This window comes from Labeo rohita, chromosome 20, assembly GCF_022985175.1.
Source record: "Labeo rohita strain BAU-BD-2019 chromosome 20, IGBB_LRoh.1.0, whole genome shotgun sequence".
Taxonomy (NCBI): domain Eukaryota; kingdom Metazoa; phylum Chordata; class Actinopteri; order Cypriniformes; family Cyprinidae; genus Labeo; species Labeo rohita.
This window is the reverse complement of record NC_066888.1, coordinates 16,780,026-16,796,561: the sequence shown is the minus strand read 5'-3', so window position 1 is coordinate 16,796,561 and position 16,536 is coordinate 16,780,026. Positions and strand designations below refer to the sequence as shown.

Genomic DNA, 16,536 nt, shown 5'->3' with positions numbered 1-16,536 from the left:
CCCACTGAGTTTTAACAGAAGTGTGTGGTGAGTTTGTTGGGGGGTAATTGAAAATGAATGGGAGAAAGCCACGTGAGAGGAGGCAATGCCTTTTGTCACTATATGACTGGATATGAGTGGTTATGATCGGCTGTGATTGGTTCATGTGATAAATACTGCCTAAATTATAAATCAATAAAAAAATTCTTAGGGGTTCAAGGGTGTAGCACTGAAACCTTACTATAATCGTTAGAATGGTCACATATCAGTGGTCTCCAAGTAAAACTGATTGCGCAGACCAAACCATAAGTCATAGAGACTTGAAACTCGGACGGGTGGTAGTATTCACACTACCTACAATTTGACCAAGGCTTGCCCCAGTTGGCCTGACGGGGGCACTACAGCGAACAAAATTATAAAATTGCTCCTAAACCATCCTAAACTCTTAAACCTTCAGTCGCAGGCTCAAGTGTCTTATGTCGTTGGAATCCTTGGCTCACTCTGGACAAAATGGCAAAATTTTCGGGTATTCCGTATTTTTCGAAAAAACTTTTGCGAACTAGTCCCCTATTCTCTGGAGAGTGAGTATCAATAAGTATCAAAAAAAGTTTAACCTTCGACTCACCGTCGCAAAGAGACGCCAAAACATTTGAAAGGGACAGGGCCACTTTTAGTAAAATGCCTATAACTCCTGAATGAAACGAGATATCTCTGCCAAACTCAGAACACTTAAGAACATGTAAGAGCTCAATCTGAGGTCACAGGAAAGAAATCGCAGAGCTTGGCCACTTGGTGGCGCTATAAAAATGCCTATAACTGCAACTATTTGTCCTATTAACATGAAAATTGGTGTGCACAGTCTTGGTCCAAAGTGCCACAAGTGTTTACAAGGACACTTGGGTATCTCAAAAAAACATGGGCGCTATTGGTTGACGAATTTTGAGCACCTGTTAGGTTAACTTGGTAGGCTTGTTCGACTCGATATCGCATTCTTCAAGGGCGTAAACGAGTGTACGTTGTGCGGTTTTTCACACATACACGCAATATTCATATCATACAATAGCACTCCTCATTCCGGACAACTCTGCCTCTAGAACCACTGCTGTCAATTAAATCATTTTTTAAATGATCAAGAAGATGTCAAAAACCTACTTTTGCGAACTAGTCCTAGATTTTTCACTTAATCTGGAAAACACTGCAGTACAATTTTTAGGACTCTTTAGGGCAATAATTATAAAAAAAAAAGTTGAAATTTACCCTTTGGGAAGCTATAACAGGGTCATTTAGAAAAGGGGCCTGTCTGAATTTACCCGAAATCTTATAAAGCCTAAAGGAAAACTCAAAACTTCACGAAACCTGGTGAGCACATGTGCGACAGGTGATTTTAAATAAACATGCAAAGATTTAAGGAGTTCGGACCCAGCTGGAGCTATAACAGTCATAAATGTTACAAAACATAATATTTATATGGTAAATTACCTGGATTTGCAAAAAAAGGCTTGCTACATAATGTCTTTTTTCATATGTGCTTAAATGCCTTAAAGTGCTTGAACCCCAGTCAAAACTGGGGCATAAATTTACATTTGATAAAAAAATTATTTGAGAACACTACCGCACACTGATATATATGTATACACCAGAAACCTGTGTATGTAGCTAACATGCTAAAAGCTAAAACATCATTATTTGATTGAAAGCATTACCTGCAGCTGCTTCTCCTGAGCTGTCCAGTCTTCTTTATTGAAATTACCTTGAGAACGGAGATCTGTCTCTTTTTTATGTTTGGTTTTCATATTTTGCTATGAGACAGACAAGACCGACAAAGGAAAAAGGAAGGACAAAAAATAAAATAAATGATCCTGAGATTCCCCCTTGGAATATTATGCATGACAAAGAGTCACTTATTCACAGCAATCAGATTAGCAATAAAATCAATGAGCAGATTCATCATGTCTATTGCGTTATGCGTGTCAACAAAATGAATTCTACCTGGTGAATGAGGAGCAGCTGTTTGGCCTCTGTTACATTCTCTGCGTTCAGTATTCTTCTGTGCTCCTGTGTCTGGATAACCTCCTCATCATTCACATCCTCTCCAGGCTTTATGTTCCCTTCACTGGCCACTGTAGCAGGAACATCCTGAGAAAAGCATCCTGAGTTTAACTATGCAAAATATCTTCATGGATAAACAGTATATAGATATCTGTACAACGCAAAGTTCCTGTAGAATGATATCATATGCAAATACAGAGAATTTTATTCCAATATTCATATATTAACATTTGCATAACATTTTCTTTTGTCAAAGTAAACACTGGCATTGACATGAAGATGTGAAGACCACACTTCACCTCAGATAGAGACAGCAGCAGTGCAGAAAACTGTTGAGAGAGTTTATCAAGAGCAGCTCCCTGTGTGTGCACCTCACTCTCAGGACTTATGTCCTTCAGGACAGCGAGACGAGCTTTAAGCCAGTCCAGAGTTTCACCCTGAGCTTTTACTGCCTGACGCTGCATCTGCAGAGGGAAGGAGAAAGAGGTCATCTAAAGTCACATAGCAGAAAGTGGTTTGCATACACATACATGCAGATGAGCATTAAGCATGCAGATCTGGGTAGAGCTCACCTGGACAGAGGAGATTTCAGCACCACTCTGAGACATCTGCTGGGAAAGAAGCCATCCAGACAGCTCACTGAATCTGGAGAACAAAAACAATCAATAAAAAAAAAAAATCCCAAAAATGTCACACAACCTGATTGCCAGCATATGTTGTCCCTTGTGAGAAAGAAGTGAAAAAAAAAGTATTTGTAAAATAAAAGTACTTGCAGGAAAAATAAAATACCAACTTTGATGTTGACTAACATACTAAAGCACATTTAAGTACTTGATTATAATTTTAATTATAGTGTTATTTTATATGATATTATAATCAAAGTTAAAATATTTTATATAAGTATCATTACATCATTACAAATGAGTAATTAAAAATAAAAATGTATATTTAAATACATACAAAATACAAATACAAATACATACATAAAAGACACACTTTTTTTTTTACAAAAAAAATACACGTTTCAATAGAAATTACATTAAATGCATTTTATTTTAATAATAAATGCTATATTCAGGAGTATCCTTTAATGTAATTAATTCTATAATTGCATATAAAAATTACATATAAACATCTAAACACATAAAATACATATAGACATAAAAATTAAGAGCCTTGCTTAAGTAGTTAAAAAATCAGTCTAAATTTCAGCTAAGTGCATTTAATAAAATTAGGGCTATCAAATTGAATAATCACGATTAATCGTGATTAATCACATCCAAAAATAATATATCTGTATACATACATAATACATAATCCATACATAATATATCTGTATGTACTGTGTCCATACAAGCACATATTTATGAAAAAAAAATAATATATATATATATATATATATATAAAACATAAATTATATCTAAATATGAATATGAACAAATCAAAATATTTTTCTTATATATACATGGATGTGTTTATTTATATATACATACGAATATATACACAGTACATACACATATTAAGTAAACAAACTTTTATTCCAATTTTAAATTGAATAATCACGATTAATCACATCCAAAAATAAAAGTACTGTGTACATTTATAAGTGTATATAAATACACAAACATGCATGTATATGTTTAAGAAATATATGCAATATATATATTTACATTTAAATATAACATAAATCATACATATAATATTTCTAAATATTTCTTAAATATATACATGTATATGTGTGTATATGAATATATACATAGTACACATATATATGATGTAAACACAAACTTATGGATGTGATTAATCACGATTAATCGATTTGACAGCACTAATAAAAATGTAAACTTTTATACTTTTTTGCATTTAATTACAATTAACCAAGCACCATTGCCAGAATTCATCCTGTAATGTGTCCCATTTTAAAATGTAATATTTGCAACTCACCTGGCATGCCACTCTCTCCATTTATCCGAGTGCTGTTGTAGTCTCAAGTGTGTTCGTTCTACTAAACCCCTGATCTCTGAAATATGATCTCTGGTCTCTTCCAGCATTTGATGGCCTATGTCATTCTCTGGAAGATCCTGCGTGAAATGCTCCATTGTCTTGAGTCGCTTTTCACAAGTAGAAAGTGGGTTTTTCTGTCTGAAAAAGCCCTATACAGACACATAAATATTAATATTTTTCATGAAATGTACTGTAACTTGCATGACCTCTCGTTCATCTGTTCTGTCTCACCCTGTGTTCTTTGATCATTCTTTCACTGCCGGCTGTGAGCAGACCCTTGTCCTCCTTTTTCAACTCTACCCTACACTCCTGTAGTATAGCCATCACCAAACGCCTCTCTGTTTCCACCCGGAGTCTGAGCAGATGGGATGGGGCCTCGGCCTGGATGTCCTGATAAAAAAAAAAATACATCATGATGAATCGTTTCTGTTTTATTGTATAAATTTTCATCATCATTAACCTTCCAACTGACCTTCCATTGCTTGTGCAGTCGTCTGACTGTGTCCCGCAGACTCTGTTGGTCTTCCTCAGAGATGATATCAGTGAGGTCATCACACGCCTTTAAATAAGCACTTAAAATGTGCTGGTCCAGTCGCCCAAAGAACTCCTGAGCAAATAATTACACACATAATTAGAAGAACAAGACAAGTTTAATATGTTTGAAGGGTTAGCCGATTAAGACGTTATTGACATACATTATGTTTGCGGAACAGCTCATCTGGGTCTCCCCTTTCCTTTAAACAGGCCTGGCCAACGCGCAACGCCTTCTCCAGGTCAGCACGAGACTCTTCATACCTTCTCATTAGGTTGCCATTAGTTTCTGCCACCTGCCTCCATTCTAACGCCTCCTGCATCAGAGCCTTATCAGAGCAGAACACAGTTACTCCATCAGCTCTGTAGTTGATAGATAAATTCAAACAATCTCCAAAAAGAGATACAGAAGAGGTGAAGATTTTCAATGAATGATGACTTAAATTGTCTTAAATGACTTTTGAAGATTTGGATTACAGCACAGGAGTCATATACTGAACACTACTTTTATGGTCCTTTATTCATGGTAACACTTTAGTATAGGGATTAGTTCTCACAATTAACTAGTTGCTTATTAGCATGCATATTACTACAGCATAATAGTTTACAGTTTAGTCTACAGTTTATTACTGCTTATAAAGTATATATTCTGCAAGACCATATTCTACATTTTTAATCCTACCCAATACCTAAAGGAAACAATTACCTTATTAATTATCTATAAGCAGTAATTAAGAATTTATTGAGAAAAAAGTTTAGTACTTAAGTACTTAATAGTTATCTATCTCTCTATTTTTTTATTTTTTTATTTTTGAAGTCCATGTTCACTATGTTGTTGTAAAGGAAAAAAAAGTTTTTTTTGAATTCGTCAAAAACACGAAATCATTCAGAAATTATTCTAGGCTGATTTGGTGCTCAAGAAACATTTTTATTTTTAATAACATTGAAAACGATGGAAACCTGTTTTTGCTGCTGAAAAAAAAAAGGTAACTTTTTAATCTCACAATTCTGACTTTTATTCACAGAATTGCGTGATACAAATTCACAAGTCTGACTTTTTTCTCAGAATTGCATAATTTAAACTCACAATTGCTAGAAATAAAGTCAGAATTGTGAAATAAAATCTTTTACTACTTTTACTTGTTTTTTGTATCATACAATTCAGACTTTTTTTTTCTTGCAACTGCAAGTTTATATCTTGCAATAGAAATTTCTATTTCAATTTATTTTAAATAGAAATAGAAAAAGTTACATAGTTAATAGTGCTGAATAAAAGAAATAAATGTTACTGACTCCAAACATTTAAAAGGTAGTTTATGAAAATTGTATGTTTAGTCCAACCTGTGCAGTGGTCTGAATCTCAGTCACTCTGTTCTGCAGAAGAGACATGTCAAAATTGTGTAGAGATTTCGCACAGCACAGCGCTCTCTGTACAGACAGGTAACTGCGCTCCATAGCGCAAACACAGCGCTTACAGGTCTGCTGCTGAGTTTGTAGCTCCTGCCAAAAACAGAAATAAACACAGAGATCAATTCTAGTTCATACAAAAACAGCCAGGGACATTTTCCCTACTGAATTCTCGTGCCATTACAGAAGACAGATACTTATTATTTGTCACATCATTACTATTTCACCAAACTGTATTCTTCATGGTCTAATAATCTTTTTCTCCCAGTGGTCTGCACTGACCTGGCACATTTCCTGGTTGTGTTGCTGGGTGATGATGTGTCCAGCGTGCTCCGCTGTCTGGTAGAAAGCTGAGATTTGTGTCTCTAACTCCTCTAACAGAGGAAATAGAGCCTGGCACTCCCTCAGAATTAAAGGACACTTTTCTTTCAGCTGTCAGGATACAAACGAACAATCACATAACATTTATTTAGAATCAGAAATCAGAATTCTCCGAAATTCTCTGTAATTTATTCACACTCATATTGTTGCAAACTGATTTTGTTTTTATTTGGTAGAACACAGAATCAGACATTTAGCAGGATTTTCACGCTGTTCTTTTCCATATGTGACCCTGGACCACAAAACCAGTCATAAGGGTACATTTTTTGAAATTGAGATTTATACATCATCTAAAAGCTGAATAAATAAGCTTTGGTTTGATAGGGTAGGACTATATTTGGGCAAGATACAAATACAACTGTTTAAAAATCTGGAATCTGAGGGTGCAAAAAAATCTAAATATTGAGAAAATTGCCTTTAAAGTTGTTACAAAGTTCTTATTAATGCATATTACTAATCAAAAATTAAGTTAAGTTTTGATATATTTACGATAGGAAATTTACAAAATATCTTCATGGAACATGATCTTTATTTTAATATGCTAATGATTTTTGGCATGAAAGAAAAATCGATAATTTTGACCCATACAATGCATTTTTGGCTATTGCTACAAATATACCTGTGCTACTTAAGACTGGTTTTGTGGTCCAGGGTCACATATAATAAAGGTGAATGGTGACCAAAGGCTGTCAAGCTCCAAAACTAAAAGTGCCATAAAAAGGTCTAAAAGACTTGCATTTAACATTTATGGTTCTGCAGCCATACAAATTGTTTCCTGATGTCTTTATCGTGTTTATGATGCTTTTCTTCCTTCTTAGAGGAAGAAATCCTGTGGTCACCGTCACTTTAATTGTACTGAAAAGGTTAGTGTGAACGTTCCTTAATCTGTGTTCCACCAAGTAAAAATAACATTAGAAATGTTCGGTTTTCAGATGGAAATGATAACATTATATTGTGAAAATATTGCACAAACCTGATGGAGCTGTGCTTCAGCGGTTGAAAGTGCTTTAGTTTCACTACCATGAACAGGGTCTTTGGCCAGAAGCTGTGCAGAGCGAGCAGCCGCCTTATATTGTGCTTCCACACCAGGCAGCCTGTGCTTGATGTCCTACAATTTGTGCGAAATGATATCAGAAAGTTTAGTGAAACTCAAATGAACCAAACTGGCATTACAGTCTTCATTTCTGTATGGCCAATCTCGCATACAAAAAAGAAGCATCAGCACACAACAAATACAGTAAATGTTGAAACCTCTTTACCTCAACATCCTGCATAAAGGCTTTGACATCCAACAATGACACTTGAAGTGGTGAAGAAAGTTTAGTAATAGAAATGTCCAGAAACTCATGTATGTCTGAGCTGATGTCCTGGTGCATCCTCACATTATGAGTCTCAGGTAGACGAGCATACTGTGAAGAGAGGAGAATAGACTTCATAATTAATATATAATTAAATAATTAATTATTTATAGTAGTTCAGACATTAAAGGATTAGTTCATTTCCAGAATATAAATTTCCTGATAATTTGCTCACGCCCATGTCATCCAAAAGGTTTATATCTTTCTTTATTCAGTAGAAAAGAAATTAAGGTTTTTGAAGAAAACATTCCAGGATTTTTCTCCATATAGTGGACTTAAATGGTGGCCAATGGGTTAAACGTCCAAACTGCAGTCTCAGTGCAGTTTCAAAGGGTTCTACGCAATCCCAGCCGAGAAATAAGAGTCTTATCTAGCAAAACGGTCAGTCATTTTCTAAAAAAATAAAAATGAATATACTTTTTAACCACAAATGCTCATCTTGCACTAGCTCTGCAATGCGCATGTGCAACTTTACGCATTACGTAATCACATTGGAAAGGTCATACGCGGTTAGTTCTTTGTCTGTGTACTAAGGTTCGAGTGAAAAATCTCATTTTCTCCTTCAACTTTAAAATCATCAGACATCGTTGTTTTACCTTTTTCTGTAAAGGGTGTTTGACTTTCTTTGCACATTCACTTTGTAAACACTTGGTCGGTACTTCCATCTACGTCACGTGTGACCTTTCAGACATGACTATGTAATGCATGAGGTCGAACTAGTGCAAGACGAGCATTTGTGGTTAAAAAGTATATACATTTTTATTTATTTTGACCAGAAAATGACCAGTTTTGTCAGATAAGACCCTTATTCCTCAGCTGAGATCGTGTAGAGCCCTTTGAAGCGACATTTAAGATGCAGTTTGGACCTTCAACCCGTTGGCTCCCATTAAAGTCCACTATTTGGAGAAAAATCCTGAAACATTCTCCTCAAAAAACTTAATTTCTTTTCTTTCGAAAGAAAGATATGAAAATCTTGGATGAAAGGGGGGTGAGTAAATAATCAGGAAATTATCATTCTGGAACTTAACTAATCCTTTAAAGAAAGAAACATAATAAGAAGGCATAATAATTTAGTGTACAAAATTTTAACCCTTTAAACTGACCAGTTTCTTGTCTTTAAGATGTGAACAAGCTTGTTTACCTGTTTGACCTTCAAAAACAGCTCTCTCCATCTTCCATTGAGAAGCAGAAGCTGATGCTTTATGTCACGTGTCACTGTTTCATCGCAAGTCTCAATCAGAAAGTTTCCTGCATCATTCATAGCAGCATGCTGGTCCATCCAGTGTGGAAGATTACGAAAAAATTCCTAGAAGAACAAGAGAGAATGCAAATGTGTTATAAAAACAACGCTTTCTAGTTATTTTCATATAGAGTATGTGGAAATCTCACCCGTTTGGTGTTCTCAGGTTGTCTGAGAGCCCCCTGAGCGTCCTCCAGCCAAGCCTGCAATGAGGCCACGCAACTGTTGTACCTCAGCCAATTACACTGCACCTCCTCCAGCATAGACCTTACGCTTCGCACCTCCACAGACAGACTCCTCCACTGATCAGACACCTCTCGCAGGAAGAGCTTCACCCCTCCCTCAACTGTCAAAACATGGACATACAAAAGCAAAGCAGATTCATGATAGTACTAATAAATACTGTCCTTGACATCAACAATCCTCTCTTTAAAAGTGAATTTATAATTTTAATAAGCTTTTTTTTAGTTTTAATCTAAAATGATATTAATCCAATATTTATCTATTTATTTCTATAATATAACAGAACATCTCCTGTCTGCGATGCTTTTAGAACAGACCCATGACCCAGTTTTGTTTGAGTTGAGAACCACTGCGCTAAATCACATAGATAAGATGTGATTGGCTTCTGGGAGATGTATTTTCTGATCTTCCAATCACACTTCAGATATATGACACAAAGACCACCTCTCTGTTGAGATTGCCTTAGGCATGAACAAAGCAACATGTTGGCAGTCTATTGCCCAAAGAAACCCAATTAGAATACAGTATCTGCACTAATGGACTGGAATTCCCTTTTGAGCTCTGTGCCTGGGAAAACCTCATTTACCAGTGGCCCGAGGAGAGGGGCATGAGCATAGAAGGAGAAAGAAAAACCAAAAGGAAAAGAGCAAGAATGAAACAGAGACAGAGACAGAGACAGAGACAGCGGGAAGATGCTACAGGCACAGACTGATTGACTGAGTCCACAAGGATTAAACTCACTGAGGGTGAAACAAGGTGAGCTGCTATCATTCTGCCCTCTGGACAACGAGACGGTGAAATGTGGAGCATTTTCTCTAAAAAATGAGTTTATCTGCACGGCCATGATTTGTACATTACAAATATATTTTTTGAATTACCCAAGGCCGCCACTACTGCTAAAATTCATGAGCCCCGGTACAGAAATCTTGATGGGCGGGCCCCTTCAGGAAAACATGTTTTGCCATATTTAATGATTCTCAAGTCACTGCACAGTGAAACCAGGATGAAACTGCAAAATCATTGCTAAAAGTTGTAGTGCTGTTACCAAATTACCATTTAGCAGAACCTAAGGCATACATACATATGAAACACATCATTATTTGATGCATACCTGAGCTGTCTGCTTTAATGTAGTGTTCAGCAGCATTCATAAGAGCCTGGTGGCTGGATTCATACTTCTCAAAGAACTGCTGCCCCTCCACAAAAGACTAGAGAAAAAAAGGAACAAAAGTAAAGATCATATTATTTAATTGTTAAATCAAGGCATGAAGTAATAAGTGTCTTTAACAGATCTCAGACTCTACTAAATGTGAAAAAATAGGCATCACTTTTATGAAAACATAACTTATTTGTATGGTTGGGCAATGGAGGAGCTGAGAGAAGAATGAACAACAAAAAAAAATTTAACAGAATCCAGCAAGCTTGAACACTTACACCATAGCTTTGTAGCAAAAGCTCCATTGATTCCAGTCGGCCGTATTTAATGATCCAAGATTTTAGCTTGGACTCGGCTAGTGTCAAAAATGCCAGCATAGAGTATTTTGACTCCCAGAATTCCTGTTTGCTCAAGTGAACGTGGGAGGAGGTAGATATGTAGTTTAATCTGAAAGCAGTTAAATAAAAACAGGTTAATAATATAATATAATATAATCTACAGTTGAAGTCTAAAGTTTACATACACCTTGTAGAATCTGCAAAATGTTATTTATTTTACCTAAATAAGATAAGTATCATGCACAGTGCATATTTTTGCATTTTTTTTAGTACTGACCTGAATAAGATATTTCACATAAAAGACATTTACACATAGTCCACAAGAGAATATAATAGCTGAATTTATAAAAATGTACATACACTTGATTCTTAAAGGGGTCATTGAATGCAAAGTTCACTTTTACATGTTGTTTGAACATTAATGTGTGTTGGTAGTGTATGTACATATCTACCCTATAATGATAAAAATCCATGCCGACAGAGGCCGCTCCCACAATAGTTGACTGACATGAGCTTCTTACCTCAGACCCATCCTACAATAGCTGTAACAGCCTGACCTCCATTTTTTTGATGCCAGAGCAGGGATGTAAGTTAGACAAGAATATCTCTGATTGACCGATTAAAGTGTGTTGCTGGATGTAATAATGAACATAGTGGTTGTCACTTACTCCCGACATCTGAGCTGCTGAAGATGCAGTGGATTACGTTTGTTTGTGAAGGGAATGCACCTCCTGATCTACATAAATATGTCTGTGTTCGTGCAAATCATTCGTGATCCAGCTTCACCTACAGCAGAAGTGAGTATAAGTTTATGAATCTCTGCAATCACCTTTCCTAATAACATGCTAGTTAGCAAGTTTCACGGCTAAACGCGCTAAATGCGGCTAAAGTAAACAATCTCTCAGAGCAGCAGAGAGTAGAGAGGTGGCGGGGTGAGCAGAGCTCATTTGCATTTAAAGGAACAATCCCTCAGAATAGGATGATTTTTGCAGAGCTCATTCTGACAAAGTAAAAAGGGTGTTGTTTTACATAACCATTGAGAATTTTTAACCAAAGTATTATAGACTTTTCATTAAGACCCTAAAGAATCATATCAACTTTTGGAAAATGGGCATCCGATGACCCCTTTAATACTGTGTTGTAACCTGAATGATCTACAGCTGGGGTTTTTTGTTTAGTGATAGTTGTTCATGAGTCCCTTGTTTGTCCTGAACAGTTAAACTGCCCGGTGTTCTTCAGAAAAATCCTTCAGGTCCCACAAATTCTTTGTTTTTTCAGCATTTTTGTGTATTTGAACCCTTTCCAACAATTACTGTATGATTATAAGATCCATCTTTCACACTGAGGACAACTGAGGGACTATTATAGAAGGTTCAAATGCTTACTGATGCTTCAGATGGAAACACAATGCATTTAGAGCTTTCTGAATATGAAGATCAGGGTAAATTTAAATTATTTTGTCTTGTGGGAATATCTTCTGTAGCTTCTAAAGGGCAGTACCAAATGTTTTTTTATGTGAAATATCTTATTCAGGCCAGTACTAAATAAAATTTTGTATGATCCCTCTTATTTTGGTAAAATAATTAACATTTTGCAGATTCTGCAAGGTGTACACTGTATGTAAACTTTTGACTTCAAATGTAATATAATATAATATAATATAATATAATATAATAGAACATGTTTTGCTTATAGCCATTGCAAATTTAATTTTAATGTCTATTATAAATTGAATCTCTTTATTCATTTTGATGTTATCTGTTATGATGTTTACCTCTCTGCCATGTCTTGCAGTTGTTCCATGGGAATGGGGACATTATTAACACATCTGTCTCTGTGTATTAACTGCAAGGTCTGCTTGTGTCTTTCAAGAAGCCTTAAGATCTCCTGCACAACAAAACAGACAATTGCAAGACTCAACATTCATGTTAAAGGGAGAAAGTGAATGTTTTGGTAGTTTGCTAATACTTATTAATGGATTCGCATTCATCCATTCTTCATTACACTATACACATTCACACAAACAAACAGATTTCCTCATCCTGTTTTACCTGGTCATGTAGTCGCTTTTTGTGAATGGCTCTGGCGGTCTCATCATGGGCTTGCTGAGGGACCAGCTCCTCTCGTAAGATTTTCTCTGCTTGATGTAACCACACTCCAACTTCACCCAGAGGATGAGGCAAACCACTATCCAGCTGTAGATGCCAATCCAAAAGCTACAGCAAGAAAAACACCACATGAAACATCACAAAAATGACACAACACCTTTTGTTGACTTTAATTTAGACTAAATTTGTGCCTATACTCAAAGGTAAAACATATTCAATGATTCATAAATAAACAGTCAAGGATTAGGGTTAGTCTATGTATTATATTTAGCTTCATATAAAAACAATGACCCTTGCAGACAGTCTCTCCCAGGCCTGTTTGACCAGAGCCTGATCTGCAGTCAGCTTGCCATCCTTCTGAGTGGACTGAACACATGTCTCCACTTGTCTTCTCTGCACCTCAAACTGCACACGATAACGCTTGAATGTCTAAGAGAAAGAAAGAACAAGTGAGTGAAAGAAAGAGAGGACCACAGGAAATTGAATTACTGAAATTCTGAATATTCAAATAACGTCCAATGTAATGCTAATAGGAGAAAGACAGCAAGATAACACAGCCTGTCCAAAAAACGACAAAGCAAGAGAAAAAGAGGAAGAGAGGCATGCCAAAAGCTAGAAAAGAATTTAAACAGCCAAATTGCACATGCATGTATTCATGCAATAATGGGCTCCAATTTTCCACTTTCTCTCTACCCGAGCGGTCCCTGCTAGAGCTCGGGTTCTTCTGAATATGGAACATGTCCGTGGGCGCGACAGAAAGCAACAGACGACGCTCACTGGTGTGTAGTGCCCATGATTATAAGAGCAACGAGAGCTCTCAGCTCTAATGTATATTAGCATTGTCTGCATGCGTATGTGGGAGTACGCTGAGTTTTAAGTAATCAGTGTTTTGTCTGGAATCTACCTTATTTTTGATATTTGTCCATTTTCCTACACAGAGTCATATGAATTATGATGAGTATACTCACAGCAGCGTCCAAAATCTGAGACCAAAGTCAAAATTTCAAATCTTAAATCATGCCTGACAACATATACTACTGGTTAAAATTTTGTGGTCAATACAATTTTTTAACGTTTTTCAAAACAGTAATATTGTAAAATTATATTTAAATTTAACATACTTGTTTTCTATTTGAAAATATAGAAGTTGGTCATTCCAAATCCGTGATTTCTCGAACATATGTAATACATATGCACAAGAACACAGGATAATGCAGAGACACTCAATAGGGAATCGGTTCAATACTGCAGATGGAATTGCTTGCTAGTTCAGTGCTGAACAAGGTAAGGATCTGTCTAAGGCCCAAACCCAATTCTATTTTATACCTCTTCACCTACCCCTACGCCTACGCCTACCCCCTTTGAACCCTAATGTATATCAGTATTTCGACCAACAGCCACTGCTGTCTTGGATATTAGTATGAACACTGGACCACTCACTAAGTTTTACTCGTGCATCACATTGATATCTTACGTTGTCTACATAACACTGCCAGACTTACAGCTTCAGACTAAGACCCTGGGCTCACCTGGTACTGCAGAGCGAGACTTCCTCCATCCCTCTGGGCTTGAGCACAGTCTCTCTCCAACTGATCTGCCCACGCTTTCAGCTCCCTCAGTGTCTTCCGCTGCTCCCTCTAAGAGAAAAAAAAGAACGCTGAGTTAGTTAGGATTGTGGAAACAAGACAAAAAGCAAACATTTGCGCAGATCTAAGGCCCTTGGGGAGCTTTACACTCATCATTTCCATACCTAAAGTAATTTAATGCACTTTAAACCCCCAACTCAATACAATTTTGCAGTTCAAACATGCATCACTAATGCCACATTTATAAATCCATCTCAGACTTTGCGCTCCTGCTGTTTGCAGAGTTCTTCTCCTCCATTGTACGGATCTGCCCCAAACCTCTCCACGGGGGAGCAAGAAATCAGCTCTGCGGGGGAGATACTAATCATTTTACACACATTTACCCTCCCTATTATGAATTAGGAACAAGAGCGAGAAAGTGAGCACAGTGTTCAGTTAATTCTAATGAAATTAAGCCTATTCTTCCGGCGCTCATCATACATTTTGGCATCCTCGATGAGGCAATGCCTTTGGGTTATCAAAATGATTATATCATGACCTTGCCAACGTCTGCCGCATGTTCTCCTCCCCGCCTCTCTGAAACAAACGCTGTCACAGGCATACAATGCCATGGAATATTAAAACCTACTTTGTCTTAGTTTAAATGTATAACAAAGAGGTGAACATGGTTCAAATTACAGTGACTTTGAAACACACACAGACAGTGGCATGAAGGAACTAAAGGTTTCTACAAAAGGACCAGGTGGTGACAGAATCAATTCAGTGCTTCAACTTGTTTTTGAACCATTATTATACTTTAAAGACTGCTACTAAAGCTAATCATCAGGCTTTCAGTGTCAACGCAATGGCAAAGGTCGGTATTGTCATGCAAATGTCACCCAAATAGTAAAGGGAGTAAAATTATACCGGGCACATCAAAGGCGTACAATGCCCTGGATTATTAAACCAGATCCGCACAGTATCCGAGCCGCTCATGATGAAAAGGAAGGCAAAATACTACTGAAAGGATTTTAAACTACATGGCACAGCAGCGGCAGCAGGTGGAAATAGTGCCAGAGCAGTCAAAGCAGGCTTAATGTGTTTTACACAAGCAAACGTACCTCTAACATTTCCTCAATGGCTCGAGGAGCAAGATAAAACTTGAGACAGACAAGGGATGCACATAAACAAGACATTAGTGGAAAAAACAGAGCGAGGAGTATAAAGAGAGAAGAAAATAATGAGTAGAGAGATGTGAATCCACAAATAAGACAGATTGTTAATAGTGGTTGTATAACATGCGGAGTAAAGAGTCTAGGCATCTGACCATGAGACATACAGTGAATGAGAGCTGCTTGAGGTTTGGACGCAGGATGAGAAATATTTATAGTACCTCCTCTTGCTGCCGCCCAATCTCTGTCTCTTGGCGATCTGGGTGATGCTTCAGAAACTGTGCCACATATGTCATGATGGACTTCTCATCTGGCTTATCCACATCCACATCTAAATCACATTAGAGAAGATTTATATGGACAGTAATTTTACAATTTTCAATAAATTAAAATAACAGGTTCTGCAATGAACACCCTGTGTTTCAGAACAGGCCCATAATAACTAATCCTATTCAAAAGCTTCCTTTCTTTCCAAAAAGGCTGGTCGTCCTCTTTTGTTTAAATTTTTACCCACTCATTGTGGCTCATTGTTCTGTGGCAAATTTGATTTAATTGATTTTTTTAGTCACAGTCATTTCCTTGTAGCTTTACCTCCCGTCCCCTGTTTTTGTGCATCCATGCGCTATCATTTAGCTTTAACACACCATGAAATTACCTACTCAAATTTCAAAGATTATATGCACAATATGTTTTTTGGTGTATTCTGACAATTATACCAGGTGGTAATTGCAACTTTTGATAATGCTAAACCAAGAAACTGTGCAGAATCTGAAACATTTCTTACACATTTCACATCATAACGATTCTTTCTTTCAGTCTGTTTTCAGTATGAATCAGATTTTGAATATCTAAACTATAGATATGTGGGTTCAAACTTCACTACATATTACATTTTCCATACACTAATCTCTTTTGCTCACCAAAACTTCATTTATTTGGTCAAAATAAAGTCATACATAGACACAAAAATAAAAACTTTTCTAACAATACAGTGCTTTGCAAAAG

General features: G+C 36.6%; 1 protein-coding gene across 1 annotated transcript in view; it reads right to left on the bottom strand.

Moving 5' to 3' along the window:
• Window positions 1-16,536, bottom strand: part of syne1a (spectrin repeat containing, nuclear envelope 1a) — a 151,137-nt gene that overhangs the window by 114,771 nt on the left and 19,830 nt on the right. The window contains 22 exon segments of the mRNA XM_051139300.1: window positions 1,683-1,778; window positions 1,969-2,115; window positions 2,328-2,492; window positions 2,601-2,673; window positions 3,973-4,181; window positions 4,264-4,422; window positions 4,505-4,639; window positions 4,728-4,892; window positions 5,905-6,063; window positions 6,253-6,402; window positions 7,325-7,459; window positions 7,611-7,760; window positions 8,851-9,015; window positions 9,099-9,295; window positions 10,304-10,400; window positions 10,627-10,795; window positions 12,461-12,573; window positions 12,738-12,902; window positions 13,086-13,223; window positions 14,324-14,431; window positions 15,481-15,519; window positions 15,753-15,862. Of these exon segments, the coding sequence (XP_050995257.1) occupies window positions 1,683-1,778; window positions 1,969-2,115; window positions 2,328-2,492; window positions 2,601-2,673; window positions 3,973-4,181; window positions 4,264-4,422; window positions 4,505-4,639; window positions 4,728-4,892; window positions 5,905-6,063; window positions 6,253-6,402; window positions 7,325-7,459; window positions 7,611-7,760; window positions 8,851-9,015; window positions 9,099-9,295; window positions 10,304-10,400; window positions 10,627-10,795; window positions 12,461-12,573; window positions 12,738-12,902; window positions 13,086-13,223; window positions 14,324-14,431; window positions 15,481-15,519; window positions 15,753-15,862 (3,044 nt within the window).